Source organism: Coregonus clupeaformis, chromosome 29, assembly GCF_020615455.1.
Source record: "Coregonus clupeaformis isolate EN_2021a chromosome 29, ASM2061545v1, whole genome shotgun sequence".
Lineage (NCBI taxonomy): Eukaryota > Metazoa > Chordata > Actinopteri > Salmoniformes > Salmonidae > Coregonus > Coregonus clupeaformis.
In genome coordinates this window covers 8,666,423-8,683,639 of record NC_059220.1, presented here as the reverse complement: position 1 = coordinate 8,683,639, position 17,217 = coordinate 8,666,423, and the positions used below count along the sequence as shown (strand labels likewise).

General features: G+C 49.5%; 1 protein-coding gene and 1 long non-coding RNA gene across 2 annotated transcripts in view; one reads left to right on the top strand and one right to left on the bottom strand.

The window, feature by feature from the left end:
- LOC121544644 (nesprin-1) overlaps nucleotides 1-17,217 on the bottom strand; it is a 169,297-nt gene that overhangs the window by 67,413 nt on the left and 84,667 nt on the right. The window contains exons 65-83 of the mRNA XM_041854654.2: nucleotides 11,518-11,661; nucleotides 11,216-11,380; nucleotides 10,636-10,953; nucleotides 9,460-9,615; nucleotides 9,099-9,269; nucleotides 8,492-8,818; nucleotides 8,125-8,277; nucleotides 7,669-7,836; nucleotides 7,312-7,491; nucleotides 7,042-7,188; nucleotides 6,643-6,768; nucleotides 5,807-5,983; nucleotides 4,831-5,096; nucleotides 4,035-4,284; nucleotides 3,646-3,921; nucleotides 1,876-3,513; nucleotides 1,507-1,680; nucleotides 1,070-1,233; nucleotides 320-464 (exon numbers count right to left, since the gene is read on the bottom strand). Of these exons, the coding sequence (XP_041710588.2) occupies nucleotides 320-464; nucleotides 1,070-1,233; nucleotides 1,507-1,680; nucleotides 1,876-3,513; nucleotides 3,646-3,921; nucleotides 4,035-4,284; nucleotides 4,831-5,096; nucleotides 5,807-5,983; nucleotides 6,643-6,768; nucleotides 7,042-7,188; nucleotides 7,312-7,491; nucleotides 7,669-7,836; nucleotides 8,125-8,277; nucleotides 8,492-8,818; nucleotides 9,099-9,269; nucleotides 9,460-9,615; nucleotides 10,636-10,953; nucleotides 11,216-11,380; nucleotides 11,518-11,661 (5,145 nt within the window). The remainder of the gene's footprint in view (nucleotides 1-319; nucleotides 465-1,069; nucleotides 1,234-1,506; nucleotides 1,681-1,875; nucleotides 3,514-3,645; nucleotides 3,922-4,034; nucleotides 4,285-4,830; nucleotides 5,097-5,806; nucleotides 5,984-6,642; nucleotides 6,769-7,041; nucleotides 7,189-7,311; nucleotides 7,492-7,668; nucleotides 7,837-8,124; nucleotides 8,278-8,491; nucleotides 8,819-9,098; nucleotides 9,270-9,459; nucleotides 9,616-10,635; nucleotides 10,954-11,215; nucleotides 11,381-11,517; nucleotides 11,662-17,217) is intronic.
- On the top strand, nucleotides 7,100-8,195 carry LOC121544645. The gene is made up of 3 exons (XR_005996138.1): nucleotides 7,100-7,217; nucleotides 7,712-7,907; nucleotides 8,116-8,195. It is a non-coding gene; the product is annotated as an uncharacterized LOC121544645 (long non-coding RNA).

The following is a 17,217-nucleotide window of genomic DNA, read 5'->3' as shown; positions in this document are numbered from 1 at the left end:
GAAGGAGAGGAGGGAATACACACACAAGTCAATGTAAATGCACATATTAACAGTGTTCATTACCCACTGGGCACAGACATCAATTCAACGTTTATTCCATGTTGGTTCAATGTAGTTTCATTGAAATGACGTGGAAACAACGTTGATTCAACCAGTGTGTACCCAGAGGATAAGGTCTTAACAAATCAAGTTCTCTCTGGAAAATGTTTACTTTTTTGTGCTTTGATGACTAAAGATTCATGCCATAAGTTTGCTTATTACTTTGCCATTAGCGAAGTAAGCAAGAATGTAAAAGTCAAAACAGAAGACAATCTTTTACCCTGTGACTCCTGAGTTTCTCCTCGGCCTCCAGAAAGGTGGCAGCCTTTGCGGTGGAAAACTCAGTCAGCTTCTGCTCTGCCTCGTTCATCAGTTCAATCACCGTGTGCCTCGCCTCCTGGTAGGACTTCCACTGGGCCACACAGCTAGGGACAACATAGGACAGTCAATGAAATTACATTCAGTTCAGTTCAATTCAAAATTCAATTCAATTCAAACGTTATTGTCCCAGTAGGAAAACGCATGGTGCAGCCAAGTATTTATAGAAGATACAACATACAGATGTAGGATCTTAATTTCATCACTCTTTTGTTGCTGAGAATATTTCTACACCGCAGGAAATGCAGATGAGCTTCATGACTTACATAAATGCACCGAAAACCCGCACTAACCCACAGTTATATTAACAGTATTGAACTTTTTTCATGTAGCCTAATTTTGGACAGCTAATAGCCTAACCACCGATCAAGCAACATTATGGACTAAACTTTCAAATCCTGTTGCTGCAGGATTATTTTTGCTGCAACAATACTGGCCAAATTAAGATCCAACATCTGTATGATGCACTACATTGTGTTGGAGGGGGTCATGTGTTGAAGGGGATATAATGTCTGAGTTTCAATTGAGGAAGAATGTCATGATGATGACGATCACATTAAGACAATCCAATCACACTTGGTCTTGAGTTACCCATCTCTGCACCAACGTCTCTCTCACTGTATTCAAAACTTTTAAACCCTTAATTCTGTACATGATCAGGACGTCCTGGTGACACTGCAGCTGATCCCGGACTTCCACTCCTCTCTTCTGAGCAGACTCCACATTCAGTCTGAGCTGTTCCTTGGCTGTGGGGTTAACCAGGTTCTCCAGCTGGGGGGGCAAAGCCTCCAACTCCTGCAGGTGGTCTAGGAACTCCTGCTCCCAGGAAAAAGGGTTAAACTCTTATCCTCTTGGGTAAATAAATGAAAGGGTGCTTGACGCTAGCCTGAGTGCCAGTCTGTTTTTACTTATCATGCCAACTCCATGTCACTCATTGTCATACCGAAATGGATCTGGCAAGAGCACCAACAGATCGGAGACCAGGCTAGCTTGCAACCAGCAACCCATCACATCAAACAAAGGCAAAAAAAGGCCAACATTCATAAGATGCAATTCATTGAAGCTTTGTTTTAATTTTCTTATAGCCACCTGCTCTGAGGCCATGATGTCCTCCTGCTGGCGGAGACACTCTTCGTAGTTCTCTACGTCCACCCCCAGACTGGCCAGCTGTAGGAAGGCCACCGCGTCCTCCAGCCACTCACACGCAGACTGCATCCGGAAGTGGTACTTCTGACACAACGCCAAGGCCTGCTCCAGGGTGATCTGGAGAACAGACAGGGGAATCGAGAGGGTGAAGGTGTTAAGCCAACAACACCAATACAGAATGGTTTGCAAAATTCCATAAACTTTCCCAAAGTTCCCAGATGGAATTCTCCAACCGGGATTTCTGAAAAACCCGGAAAAAACCCTACTCCTTTAAATGGTAATATATATTGAGACAGTATGAGATATTGTTACCTGTTTGGAGCTCATGGCTTGCTGTACATCAGCCTGTAGTTTGGTCATCTCCTCCAGGCTCAGGTCAACGTGGGCTGGGACCAGTTCGTTGGCGCTGGTGTACTTCTGTTTCTCCCTACTGCTCAGGGCCGCCACGATCCTCAGCCTAGACTGAACCTCCTCCTGCATAATCTGCTGTTTCCTGATCTCCTCCTGGACCTTTTCTACCCTCACATCCACCACCACCACAGCACAGCCCAGCTCATCCCTGATATGCTGCAGCCAGTCCACCGTCCTCTTCACCTCCGTCTCAAAGTCTTTACTCTGGACAAACCTATTCTCACACTCCACTATCAGCTCCCCCACGGCGGACTGCAGAGACTGCAGCTCCTCCTGCCACAGGACCACCTGTTCCCTGGAGGCCTCGTGGGAAGCCTGGTCCAGTTGAGGAGCCAAGTTATCCATCTGCTCCATGAGTCTGGAGAGGTGAGAGCTGGCGCTCTGGAGACTCCCGGCCAGGGCATGGTAATTCTTCAGCCTCTCCTCCGCCGACTGGGTCTCTGCGTTGACCTTGACCAGCTGTTCTTTGGTAGCCTTAAGCTCAGAGTCCACCTGCATGGCCATGGCTTTGTGGTCCTCGAAGGACTCCAGTGTGTCGCCGAGATGCTCCACCCGCTGTTCGATGAGCCTCTTGAGCCCATTGTAAAGGCTCACCAGCTGGGTCATCTCTTCAGGTCTCCAGGGTTGACCGGTGCTGCGAAAGCCTTCTTTCTTCTGGTTCAGTTCACTGACAGCCAGACCAAGGTTGCCCAGATCCACCTGAAGAGCTTTGTAGTCGCTCTGTAAATTCACAACCTCCTCTGTCTGCAGACCAACAGGCTGCATCCCTAAGTTATGGAACTGCTCCTCAAGCTCTTTCAATGCTTTATGAGTCACGTCTATGAAGGAGGCATACTCTTTTCTGGCTAGGATGGCCTGCTCGATCTTCTCCTGTTTCTCTTTGGCCAGAGCCAGTAAGCTGTTGTATTGCTGTGGGAGGGCATTGAGTTTCTCATCCAAGTAACAGTGGTCCACTTCATTCAGCGTGGGAAGGATCTCCTGACCAGTTCTCTGGACGATCAGTAGGAGGTTTTCATATTCCATTGCCTGCTCTACTATCTGCTGGTACTTCAACAGCTGCACGTTCAGCTCCAAGTCGCCATTCATGAGGTTGATCTCAGGGAAGGTCACTATGTCTGCTTGTTTCAGCCACTGACACGTCTTCTCCAGGTCTGCCTTGAAGTACTTCCTGGAGACAAGCACCTTCTCCAGTTCTTGGAGCCTCTGGACACATTTCTGCAGGGCCTTTTCAAAGATGTTCTGCAGCTCCTGCAGCTTGGTGAGTATCTCCACCTTCTCGTCCTGTGTGGCGTCCTTCATCAGGTCTCTGCCCTGAGACCACAGGGAGGTCAGCTCGCTCTGGTAGGCCTTCAGGCTGCTCTGGATGTTCCTGCAGGCCCTAACCTGCTTGGCCAGGTCGTCAGGTAGCAGGGCGATGTACTCCTCCGCCTGGGCCTTTTTCTCATTCTGCTGGACCCAGGTGATGGACTGGTTGACGGCCTGCAAGAACTGGGTCCTCTCAGTGAAGGCCTTGCTGAGGTGCTTCCTGCGTTGAGCCACCTTTATTTCATTTGCACAAAAAAAGTTTTTTATTATTATTTATAACATGGGTTACAGTGTAAACATAAGGTATATAGGCATGTGCAGGAGAGGTGAGAAAACCAAATGGTCTTTAATAAAACCTTCTCCCACCTTCACGCTGAGTGACTCCACCTCGGCCTGGGTGTCTGAGATGAGCTGCTGCAGGCACTGGTGCTCGTTGAGCCCCAGGTGAGCCAGGACGCGGTCAGCATCGCTCATGGCCTGGGCCAGAAGCAGCTGCTTGGCCTCCAGTTCGCTGCAAATGCTGAGGTGGTCGAAGAGGAAGCTTTGGGCCAGCTCTGGAGGAGGACTCATCTTCATGGCTTCAGAAAGGCCCGGCTGTTGCTCCTCGGCCCACTCCCTGGCCTCCCTCAGACGGGCCTCCACCTGAATAGAATAGAATAGAGTAAAATATATATATATTTTTGTCCATTGTTTAGAACTGAAATGTGTCTTCTGCCTTTTACAACACACACACACACGCACACGCACACACACACCTTGGCCATGGCCTCCAGGGTCAGCACAGAGTCCTGTATCTTCCTGTCGATGAGGCTCTGCAGCTGAGCCCAGCGCTGCTCAAAATGGCTGATCTGTTCCTTCACGAGCTCCTTGTCGTCCAGGTTCAGGTGGTGGGTTACTTTCTGCCTTTGGTCCTTCAGGTCCTCTAGAGTTCCCTTCTGGTCTTCGACAGCTACGGCGAGTTTCTTCAGCGCCTCCAAGTGCTCAGTTGAACTTTCAGCATCAGTCCTAGGGAGGATATGAAAATATTAAATTACTGGATATTATGATGACTATTTTTTGAAGTTAACACACATTCTAGTGATAATAGAGTGATTAGAAGAAGTTCAGTTCTACTGCTGAAAGGGAATGTTTGAGAGACATTGTCATGGTTTTTAGAATGTTGGTACAGCTCCCAAACTCTTAAGTCATGTTACCACTGTCATGGCAACCATGATTATTCAGCTATTGATCCCACACAGAGTCAATCTTCTATTTACATAAACAGAGTGCTCTGGAGTCTGGTCCCACATCAATAGACTTTTGCAATGAAAGGGACTGCTCATTCACTAGCAACCCACATCGCAACAAGACCTCCTGGAGTCAGGCCAAACACAACCAAAGAAATTCAACGTTTTTGCTTTTTTGTGATGTTGTCAATACATGATGTATGAACTTTAATAGTGCATTGTGATATTATTGTGGGTGTAATCAGAGCAAAGTTAGTGCAATAGACCTCTGGTTCTCATTCTATAGTAACTCAGTGATATGTTTCAGATAGATAGATGACCCCACCTGGCCAGGTTATCCCACTCCTTGGACACTTGCTCAAACAGTGCCTCCATGGCTGTGATGCAGTCGTGGTACTCCTGGGTCCTCTGCAGGTCCTCCTGTCTCTGGCCCTGCAGCGTGTTAGCCTGGTGACACAGCCCCAGCCAGGCATGACTCAGATGCCCTATCTCCCCATGCGCCGAGCTGTCCTGGAGCCCAGTCAGACGACTCACACTCTCTGTCATCCTGGACAGGGTGGCTTGTTTACTCTGCAGCTGTTGGCTAAACTCCTGTTGGTGAGAGAGAGATTCATTGGATTTGAGCAATGTGCATATTTGATCTCATGCTGTGTTAATGGTTTGTATATGAGCAAACTGCTAATCGGTGAAACTGATATAGACCATTACACACTTTTGAATCTAGATTTTTCATCTAGATTCAATGTGGAGAGATCAAAGTGAAATCTTCTTAGGGACCCAGTAAAGATGGAAGTGTGACAGTGCTCCCTAAAAATATATATATTTTAGTCTGCACACCGCAGTTATGTTCCTATGTGGTTAATTGGTGACGTTTCGACCACTTGGGTCTGTCATCAGGTCTCTACCTTGTCCTGGGTGAGCATGTTGTGGGAATGACCCTGCTCCCTACTTTAGCCTGGGTGAGCAGGTTGTGGGATTGACCCTGCTTCCTACCTTGGCCTGGGTGAGCATGTTGTGGGATTGACCCTGCTCCCTACCTTGGCCTGGGTGAGCATGTTGTGGGATTGACCCTGCTCCTTACCTTGGCCTGGGTGAGCATGTTGTGGGATTGACCCTGCTCCCTACCTTAGCCTGGGTGAGCAGGTTGTGGGATTGACCCTGCTTCCTACCTTGGCCTGGGTGAGCATGTTGTGGGATTGACCCTGCTCCCTACCTTAGCCTGGGTGAGCATGTTGTGGGATTGACCCTGCTCCCTACCTTAGCCTGGGTGAGCAGGTTGTGGGATTGACCCTGCTCCCTACCTTGGCCTGGGTGAGCATGTTGAGGGCGATCTTGGTGTCGAGCTCGGCTGGTCTTCTGGAGAGGCTGAGATGCTGCTGCTCCATGTCCTGGAACAGACCAGACATCTCCTGCTTCTGCTCCTTTATCTCCCTCCATCCCTCCCACAGCTCCTGGGAGCTCGACATCCTCTCCTCGATCTGTACAGTACAACATCAAGTACACAGCAGAGCGCAGAACAACAGAGAGGTCAACCTATGCACATTCTTAGAAAAAAGGGTTCCAAAAGGGTTCTTCAGCTGTCCCCATAGGACAGCTGAAAGGGTTCTACTTGGAACCAAAAGTGTTCTACCTGGAACCAAAAAGGATTAATCAAAGGGTTCTCCTATGGGGACAGCCGAAGAAACCTTTTAGGCTCTAGATAGCAACTTTTTTCTAAGATTGAACATAGGCTTGTTTTGTGGTACGTCTTTATGTATATCAGTTTTATGATTCCTTTGCTGGTTGTTGTATGCCTACTTATAAGCCTGGTCCCAGCCAGATCTGTTTGTGCTTTTGCCTACTCCATTGTCATTGTCAAGTCAGACTTCATGTTCTGCATAACATTTCCATAAGGAGTTGGCAAGAACACAGAAACAGACTGGAATCCAGGCTGATAGGCCTACATATTTGCCCTGAACTCTAATGACGTGAAATGTAATGCTATTTTTATTGTGAGAACTTGTGAGAGTAAGATGTATGTATTTATTACATATGCCAAATACTTGAAACTGAAACATATGGGGAAAACCCTGTTGTCAATACTGTAGGGATAATGTGATGACCAGAAGTGAATGTACATTAAGACCAGCCCACGCACCGTGTGTTTGACCTGCTGGACCTCCGCAGCTGTGACCCTCACAGCATCATCAGACAGGTCACGCACAGAACACACCAGGTCCAGGTACATACTGGCCTGCTCCTGTAGAGCCCTGTAGTGCTTCACCTGTACAGGTAACACGGGAATATACAGACAAATGTCATCAGCTTGATAAAACATTTTCATTTGTTAATTTCCTTTATTTATATTAATTAACCAGGTTGTCCAATTGAGGTCAGAAGCAGAGCCTTCTATTTGACTTGATGAAGGAATTCAGAATGGTGATGAAATTCCAGAACTCCAACGCATAACAGTTGTCATGGAAACAGCATTACTGTGTCATTTGATTCTCATTCTCTGCCTATAAAAGAGCAAAGGGATAACCAGTCAGTCAGTCACCTGTTTGAGGGCCTCCTGCAGGCCAAAGGGAGGTGGACAGTGCAGCTGTAGCTCCTCATGGACAGTGGAGAGCCAGGTCTGGCACTGCTGCAAAGTGTCCTGGTGACTGACATGCTTCTGCAGCTCTCTGTCCAGACTCTGGTAAACCTGATGAAGACGCAGACACACCAAGACAGGTGAGGAGATGGGGCAGGTTAGTGGGAGATGTAAACGGTAAGAGAGTAGAGTAGAACAGAGCAGAGCAGTGTAGCGTGTCACTATAGTACTCACACGCTGTGCGGTGCTGCAGATGGCTGAGTAGCTGTCTCTGGTGCCCTGATGGTGAGCCTGGACCTGCTGGCTGGTCTTAGCCTGCACCTGGTCCGTTGTACAGCTGGACACCAGCTCATCTCCTTTCTCCTTCAGACTGGTCAGGCGCTCCTCAAAACTAGCTATTTCCTCCATGATTGCCTGAGAAATGTGACATACAAGAGTTAGGATTAGAAAAAGTAGTAGACAACAATTACATTTTAGAATGTTGGTTTTGAACTTCAGAAGCATAATTCCATTGTCATGGCAATTATTACATAATTTCATTCTGATTGATTCTCATACGGTTCCATTCCATAACATCAGTCAGTCACCCACCTTGTGGCGGGCCAGTTGTTGAGTGGCCGTCTCCATATTACAGGTCTGGATGGAGTCTGAGGTTACCAACCTACTGGACATCTGTAGGAGCCACTTCTCCACCTCCTGGAGATCACAGTTGTAGCACTCATGCTCCTTCACCCACTCCACCAGACTCTGGACCTGGCTCTGCAAACAAGTTCAAAACACTTTCTCTCATAGACAACTACAGTAGACGTCTCCACAGCTACACAAATCAGGTAAGATGATTACAGATGATGGAAGCTCTCTAAAAATGTAGTAGATGATCACTGCATGTGTACTGTAAGTGTGAGCAATTATAAGACGTTATGTTTAATGGTATTTTTTCAGAGCGCCTTTAGCTCTTCTAGCTAGAAGTGTATGTAGTATAATGGTAGCGCATAGATCCAATGAGTCCAAAGCGCAGCATTACAACTTTCAATGCAGGACACCTACCTTGGCTGCAGTGCAGAGATCCTGGTAGTCAGTCTGCATCCTGTTTATGTTGTCTCTGATGGTGGGGTCACAGACCGTATCCAGCAGTGCCCCTCCTTTCTCAACCACAGACCTCACTGCTGACTCGTGGGATTGCACTGTCTGCTGGATTGTCTACGTGAGGGAGAAAATGTTCTTTAAATGTCAATAAATCATTCAGTTGTTGTTGAAAAGTATTATTTATACCGCAGCACAACTAAATAAACAGACAGACAGACAGACAGATAGACAGATAGATATTGATCGGGAAGTTGAGGTTATCTACAGTAAACACAGCAGCATGTGAGCTACCAAGCGAGATTAGCATGACATCAGCTAGCCTATGTACCTTGTATTTGGCTAACTGAGCCTTCTTCTGGTAGAGCTCAGCTTTGAGCTCGATGGGTGAGCTTAACAAAGCCTTGGTCTCAGCGAGCCACTGTGCCTGAGCCTTGTACTTGTCCAGGAAGTCTTTGGAGAGGGAGATGCATTTCTCTAGGGAGCTGTGTTCGGTGCGTATCCCAGCCATCAGGCCCTCGAGCTGGGATCTACGAGCGTCTACCTCCTCCCTCAGCTGGTCAGCTTCTGGTTCCTCCAGGAAGGCCACGGCCCGCTCTGTCTTCTCACGCATCGTCTTCAGGAAGCTGTGGCCCTGCTCCATGTCACCCTGAAGAGCCTGGAGGACAGACACACAGGGAGTAAACAGAAACAGTTATGCCTGTGACCATAACCTTCTCTGAGGATGAAACAAAGCAAAGAGAATTTGAGCCTTGCGAGTGTCACTGTGATGCTAAAGCACACTAGGTCCGCACTATTTCAAAAGAGCCTTACTTTTGCGACGTTACCAGTTGTTGTCTACCAACTAAGCTGCTTGAGGCATGGCATCCATTTAGCTGAAGTTCAGACTGTAGTCTCTTTCTCTCCAGACTCAGCGTAAGAAGAGACTGTTACATTACCTCCAGTTTCTTCATCTTCCTCTCCATGGTAAGACGGTCTACTACATTGATGCTGATGGCCATGGTGCTGAAGTTGTTCTGGGCCGAGCTCAGCCAATCAGAGAAGGTACTGAACACAATCTGGGCCTCCTCGATACAACACACCTCCACCTGCAGCTGCTTGATGCTCTCCTGCAGTAGATCAACAAATAGCCCAAGAGAAAAGAGAGATAAAAATGGAGATCCTGCACTGTGGTAGCAAACTGGGATGTGTAAATTGCTCCCAGGCGTGTGTGTGTGTGTGTGTGTGTGCATGCCTGTGTTTGTGTGTGTGTGCATGCTTGTGTGATCCTGCCTGTATGCGTAACTGAGCAGGTCGTACCAGTAGGTGCAGTAGCAGGGCATGGTAGCGGGCGGTGAGCTGGGTAGCTCTGGTGCTGACCCGGCTGCTGATGTGGGTCTCATCTATGATCTGCTGGGCTAGAACACTCAGATCCTCCACCTCTTCCTGGTACACTAGCACCTCCTCCTGCCAACTCTGTACACACACACAGAGAGAGAGAGAGAGAGAGAGAGAGAGAGAGAGAGAGAGAGAGAGAGAGAGAGAGAGAGAGAGAGAGAGAGAGAGAAAAAAATACATAATTTAAGCCCTGTTTCCATTGGCACTTTGAAGTCAACCCAGGTTGGGCTGGCCTTGGTGGGCTGGCTCAAATTGTGTTTCCACTGCCTCCAGAAATTAGAAATGATGTCATGTTGCTAGGTAGCCAATATGTGACTGCAGCTGGCTTCCCTAATGTTGCTAGCTAGCAAGATATTGAATAATTTAATTCACCCTCACCATGCTGTAACTAACGTTACCCCATACTCCTGTCAGTACCAGCCAGGCTCAGAGCCATGTATTTAGCTTGCTGACTTTAGCTAGCTAAATGGTTAGTGTCATCATTAGCATAACTAGCTAGCTAGCTTAATTTCTACCTTGCTTGCCATGGCATTGGCTATTAGCTAGCTAGCTAACCAAGCAAACCAGACGCCAGGTTTGATATGATATAGCTAGCTAGCTTGTTTCAACTCTGATTTGCTAGCTAATGTTAGGTAGCTACCATTTGAGGGCTGACTGTTCTCATAAAAGTTAATTGTGTAGTGCAAAAATGATCCAGCTATGGTGGTAATTCATGTAATGTCTGACTACTGCATTACTTCTTGTCCATGTGCTAGCGCACAGCAACAAGCCCAGACGATTTAGCTAAACGTTGTGTCAACATCCAGCAGTGATCAGCTGGTGGTTGCAAAGTAACGGCGTCACCAGCCCAAATTCTAATCGAGCTGGCACCAGTTGTGAAACAGGGCTGCGCTGGCCCGGGTTTCCCTCGACCCAGCTCAAATTTGAGAATTGCATTCCAGCCAGCTCAAGTTTGGCCCTAATTATAAGTGCCAGTGGAAACGGGGCTTTCTTGAAACACCAGCACCTCCTATTGGAAGACTAGCTCAAAGAGACATACAACCACTGGACATCATGTTCTGAAACACAGGCGCTGCAGAAGACAAAGAAGATGCTGACCTTTATCAGTTGGAGTTGAGCGTCCTTGGTGGCACGGTCTGACCGGCGATGACTCCTCAGCTGACCTTTGCTCTCCATGCTATTCAGCCAGCTATCCAGACGCTGAAACTTTTGCTCCATCTGGCGGAGCTTGGCCAGGGCACTGTTGAGCTGGGCCCTGGTGTCTCCCAGCTTCCCCTGGTACAGATTCCAGTCCTGCTGCAAGGTCTCCAGGACCCGGTCCTCGATTTGTGGGACACCCCAGGGCATAACCTGGTCTCTACTGTCCAGCAGGGTGTTCAGCAGGGTCTGGCCCTCCGTGCACTGGACTTGCAGCTCCTGCAAATGAATGCAGGGAGGCAGCTGTCATTGTTATTCAGACTGGACATTATGAAACATTACTGGACATTCCAACACCGTTATACATCTCGCGCCGACAGGCAAAGCTAGGCAATTTTTCCCATGCTGAATAACATACGCTTAGATAACAATTTGGAAATATGGTCCATTATATTCAATACATCAGAGCATGGGATAAATGGGAAAAGCCACTCTTCTTTGGTTCTTGTATGTGGAGGCAGCAGTATGTTCTTGTTATGACCTGTAGTTTCTGAAGCGTCTCCTCCAGAGTGTCCACATCCCCCTCTAGCTGTGTGTAGCATCCCAGCTTCTCCTGCTCCTGCTCCAGCCACGCCTCAAACACATGTAGGCCTCTCTGGTACTCCTGGTGGGCCTGCACCAGCTCTTCCGCCTTCCCCACCGCACTCTGGAAACACAAGAACAAGGATGTGCATTATAGACATGTAACTACTACAAAAATATGAAATGCTAACATGAGACTCACTGCAAGTGATACTAACACAAGAGAAGGAGATGGATGCTTCACTGCTGTACTGTATATACCTTGGTGTTGTCCTTGACGGTGTTGTATCGTTCCTGCAGGTCCTGGAGCTCTAGCTGGGTGACGTAGTGTTCGGCCATGTTGGCTCCCTTCATGGTGATGGTGTCCAGTAGACTGCTGTGGCTAAGCACCTCCTCATAGAGAAGCTGAAACAGACACAACATGGATCAGGGCTAATGTGAATGTTTCTACTGTATTTAAACCACAGCATGACACAGGGTTAGGTTAGTTTTTGATCAAAGCAAAAGTGTATTACATTGGCATTTGGTGACTTTAATAAGGCAGAGGCACCCTCCTATTGTATTTTGCATTGTATTACGTCATCCTGAGTGGCGCAGTGGTCTAAGGCACTGCATCGCAGTGCTAGCTGTGCCACTAGAGATCCTGGTTCGAATCCAGGCTCTGTCATAGCCGGCCGTGACCGGGAGACCCATGGGGCGGCGCACAATTGGTCCAGGGTAGGGGAAGGAATGGCCGGCAGGGATGTAGCTCAGTTGGTAGAGCATGGCATTTGCAACGCCAGGGTTGTGGGTTTGATTCCAGTATAAAAAATAAAAATGTATGTACTCACTAACTGTAAGTCGCTCTGGATAAGAGCGTCTGCTAAATGACTAAAATGTAAAATGTATTGTATTATGTATTGATACGTGTTTGGGATACGACTGTGATTTGTGGTTGTCTTTCCTGGCTATCTTAAGATGAATGCACTAGCTGTGGTTAGTTCTGGATGGGAGCGTCTATTAAATTACTAAATTGTAAAGTAAATGTAGTGCTATGTATTTTATTTGTTGTGTTGTTTCCTGTTTGGACCCCAGGAAGAGTAGCCGCTTCCTCAGCAGCAGCTAATTGGGGATCCTAATAAATAAATAAAATACTAAAACATCACAGTACAGCTGAAAAATATATGGCAAATAGAAATCCAATATGGATGGTGTTAAGAGACCCATGGGGCGGCGCAAAATTGGCCCAGTGTCGTCCAGGGTAGGGGAGGGAATGGCCGGCAGGGATGTAGCTCAGTTGGTAGAGCATGGCGTTTGCAACGCCAGGGTTGTGGGTTCGTTTCCCACGGGGGGCCAGTATGAAAAATATAAAAATAATGTATGCACTCACTAACTGTAAGTTGCTCTGGATAAGAGCGTCTGCTAAGTGACTAAAATGTAAAATGTAAATTTAAGAGATAGATGGGAGGTGTTGAATGGAGCTGAAGGATGGGACTAATAGCAACAACTAATAACAACAATATAACAAATGTAAAGCATACTGTGTCTGTCACGCCCTGGCTCTGGGGACTCTGAAATGTTGAGCCAGGGTGTGTAGTTTCTGTGTTATATTTTCTATGTTGATGTTCTAGATCGTTTAGATCTATGTTGGCCAGGGTGGTTCCCAATCAGAGGCAGCTGTATCTCGTTGTCTCTGATTGGGGACCATACTTAGGCAGCCTGTTTGGCACTAGTCGGTGTGGGATCTTGTTCCGTTAAGGTTTGTTTTGTGTAACCTAGGACTTCACGTATCGTTTGTTTGTTGTTTTGTCGTGAGTTAAGTACTTAATAAAATGTACGCTTATCACGCTGCGCCTTGGTCCGTATCTTCCGTGAACGATCGTGACAGAAGATCCCACCAAAAGAGGACCAAGCAGCGGGTCCAGGAACAGACAGCCTGGACCTGGGAGGAGATCCTGGACGGGAAGGGATCCTGGACTTGGGAGGAGATTCAGGCCGGAATGGATCGCCGTCCTTGGGAGGAGACTGTGGAGGCGCGCTATAGAGAGGAGCAGCGGCAACGCAGAGGGTACCGGCCAAGGAGGAAGCCCGAGAGACAGCCCCAATAAAAACAATTTGGGGGGCTAAAAGGGTGGTTGGCGGAGCCTAGGGTTAGAGCAGAGCCAACTCCCCATACTCAGGCTAGGAAGCGTGTGACTGGGCAGGCTCCGTGTTATGCGGAGCCACGTACTGTGCCGCGAGTGTTCCGGCACAGTCCTGTACGTCCTGTGCTAGCACCACGCACGTGTCGTGCAAAGATGGGCATTCAGCCAGGACGGGGTGTGCCGGCTCAACGCTCGTGGTCTCCAGTACGCCTCCTCGGTCCCGTATATCCTGCGCCAGTGCCACATGCTGTAGCGCCAGTACGAGTGCACAGCCCCGTACGTCCTGTGCTGATGCCTCACACGTATTGTGTGGAAGTAGGCATTCAGCCAGGACGGGTTGTGTCAGCTCTCCGCTCCAGACCTCCAGTCCGCCTCCACAGTCCGGCCCGGCCCGTTCCGGCTCCCCGCACCAAGCCAGTGGTGCGTGTTCCCAGTCCAGCCCGGCCTGGTCCTGCTCCCCGCACCAAGCCAGTGGTGCGTGTCGCCAGCCCGGTCCGGCCTGTTCCTGCCCCTCGCACCAAGCCAGTGGTGCGCGTCGCCAGCCCGGTCCGGCCTGTTCCTGCCCCTCGCACCAAGTCAGTGGTGCGCGTCGCCAGCCCGGTCCGGCCTGTTCCTGCTCCCCGCACCAAGCCAGTGGTGCGCGTCGCCAGCCCGGTCCGGCCTGTTCCTGCCCCTCGCACCAAGCCAGTGGTGCGGCGTCGCCAACCGGTCCGGCCTGTTCCTGCCCCTCGCACCAAGCCAGTGGTGCGCGTCGCCAGCCCGGTCCGGCCTGTTCCTGCTCCCCGCACCAAGCCAGTGGTGCGCGTCGCCAGCCCGGTCCGGCCTGTTCCTGCCCCTCGCACCAAGCCAGTGGTGCGCGTCGCCAGCCCGGTCCGGCCTGTTCCTGCCCCTCGCACCAAGCCAGTGGTGCGCGTCGCCAGCCCGGTCCGGCCTGTTCCTGCCCCTCGCACCAAGCCAGTGGTGCGCGTCGCCAGCCCGGTCCGGCCTGTTCCTGCCCCTCGTACCAAGCCAGTGGTGCGCGTCGCCAGCCCGGTCCGGCCTGTTCCTGCCCCTCGCACCAAGCCAGTGGTGCGCGTCGCCAGCCCGGTCCGGCCTGTTCCTGCCCCTCGCACCAAGCCAGTGGTGCGCGTCGCCAGCCCGGTCCGGCCCGTTCCTGCTCCCCGCACCCAGCCAGTGGTGCGCGTCGTCAGCCCGGTCCGGCCGTTCCTGCTCCCCGCACCCAGCCAGTGGTGCGCGTCGTCAGCCCGGTCCGGCCGTTCCTGCTCCCCGCACCAAGCCAGTGGTGCGTGTGTCCAGTCCGGCACGGCCCGTGCCTGTTCCACCGGTGCCTGGTCCGGCACCGGTCAGCTGCTCCACTCCGGAGCCAGAGCAATCCGCTCCACCGGGTTCCGGTCCAACTCCAGTCAGCGGATCCACTCCGGAGCCAGAGCAATCCGCTCCACCAGTGTCCAGTCCAGCTCCGGCCAGCGGCTCCAGTCCGGAGCCTGTACGGTTTGATCCACCGTCGTCGGGTCCAGCTCCAGTCAGCGGTGCCAGACCAGATCAGGGGCGCAACGGGGAGGTGGAGAGAAAGTGGTGGTCACGCCCGGAGCCGGATCCGCCTCCGAGGCGGAATGCCCACCCGGCCCCTACCCTGTTGTGTTTGTGTGGCGCGGTCGCAGTCCGTGCCTTTGGGGGTACTGTCACGCCCTGGCTCTGGGGACTCTGAAATGTTGAGCCAGGGTGTGTAGTTTCTGTGTTATATTTTCTATGTTGATGTTCTAGATCGTTTAGATCTATGTTGGCCAGGGTGGTTCCCAATCAGAGGCAGCTGTATCTCGTTGTCTCTGATTGGGGACCATACTTAGGCAGCCTGTTTGGCACTAGTCAGTGTAGGATCTTGTTCCGTTAAGGTTTGTTTTGTGTAACCTATGACTTCACGTATCGTTTGTTTGTTGTTTTGTTGTGAGTTAAGTACTTAATAAAATGTATGTTTATCATGCTGTGCCTTGGTCCGTATCTTCCGTGAACGATCGTGACAGTGTCCATAATAAGTATATAGGGTATAGGTTGAGAGCTTTTGTGAAAGCACAGTTAGAAAAATATGGCATATAGAAGCAAACCAGATGGACATGAAAATGATCGGAGGAAGTTCAGGAGTAAAAACAAACAAAATATAATTATTGGAGAATTTGACTGTGTCCATAAAATGTTTATAGTATGTATGGGCTGGAAGTAGAGGCCTAAGCGTTGTTGTTCACTAGTTTACTCCAATTGGGGAAGGGGTGGTGGGGTTGGAAAGTAATGAAGGGAAATATAATTTTAATAAGGATATGTGTGTGTATGGATGTATGTATGTATGTATGTATGTATTGTGATGTCACGAGAGGCTACACAGCTTTCAGCGGGATTGCTCAAGTAGTGCAAGGAGACCAGGTTCAACCAAAACAAGGATTTTATTAAAGGTCTTGGGAAACTAACGAAAGTATAACACAATTCTGTTCTCTGGTGGCTCTTAAGGGTTAACAGTTCAGGGATGTCTCTTCCACATCCAAAATCATAACTCTCCCTCGCTCAAATAACTTTTCCCCAGCCTTACTGTATTCCACGTTGCAGCTAGTGGCCAACCCAGCAAAACGTCCTTCCAAAATCCCACACGTATTTCCACAGGTGCATATATCCAAAGGTGAGTATTTCCCAAAGGTAAGTATCTCCAAATCCTTATATTCCTCATGGAAGTGGACGTGCAGCACTCTTGTCCTCCAGAGAGCCCAGCCTGGAGACCGTGTCTCTTCCCTTCAACAAACCTTCAGCTCATCAGCTCCTGATTGGTTTCAGCTGCGTGGGAAGATTGGCCATAGAGGGTTGGAGTTCCCGACCATACCAGCAGATGGAGCCATAGCTGTCTGGGTTTGCAGCCACCTCAGGGGGATGTAACGTCCCTCCAGGACACAGCCTCTCGTGACATCACAGTATGTATGTATGTATGTATATATATGTGTGTGTGTATGTGTGTATATGTATATATGTGTATATGTATATGTGTATATATACACTGCTCAAAGAAATAAAGGGAACACTAAAATAACACATCCTAGATCTGAATGAATGAAATAATCTTATTAAATACTTTTTTCTTTACATAGTTGAATGTGCTGACAACAAAATCACACAAAAATTATCAATGGAAATCAAATTTATCAACCCATGGAGGTCTGGATTTGGAGTCACCCTCAAAATTAAAGTGGAAAACCACACTACAGGCTGATCCAACTTTGATGTAATGTCCTTAAAACAAGTCAAAATGAGGCTCAGTAGTGTGTGTGGCCTCCACGTGCCTGTATGACCTCCCTACAATGCCTGGGCATGCTCCTGATGAGGTGGCGGATGGTCTCCTGAGGGATCTCCTCCCAGACCTGGACTAAAGCATCCGCCAACTCCTGGACAGTCTGTGGTGCAACGTGGCGTTGGTGGATGGAGCGAGACATGATGTCCTAGATGTGCTCAATTGGATTCAGGTCTGGGGAACGGGCGGGCCAGTCCATAGCATCAATGCCTTCCTCTTGCAGGAACTGCTGACACACTCCAGCCACATGAGGTCTAGCATTGTCTTGCATTAGGAGGAACCCAGGGCCAACCGCACCAGCATATGGTCTCACAAGGGTTCTGAGGATCTCATCTCAGTACCTAATGGCAGTCAGGCTACCTCTGGCAAGCACATGGAGGGCTGTGCGGCCCCCCAAAGAAATGCCACCCCACACCATGACTGACCCACCGCCAAACCGGTCATGCTGGAGGCAGGCAGCAGAATGTTCTCCACGGCGTCTCCAGACTCTGTCACGTCTGTCGCATGTGCTCA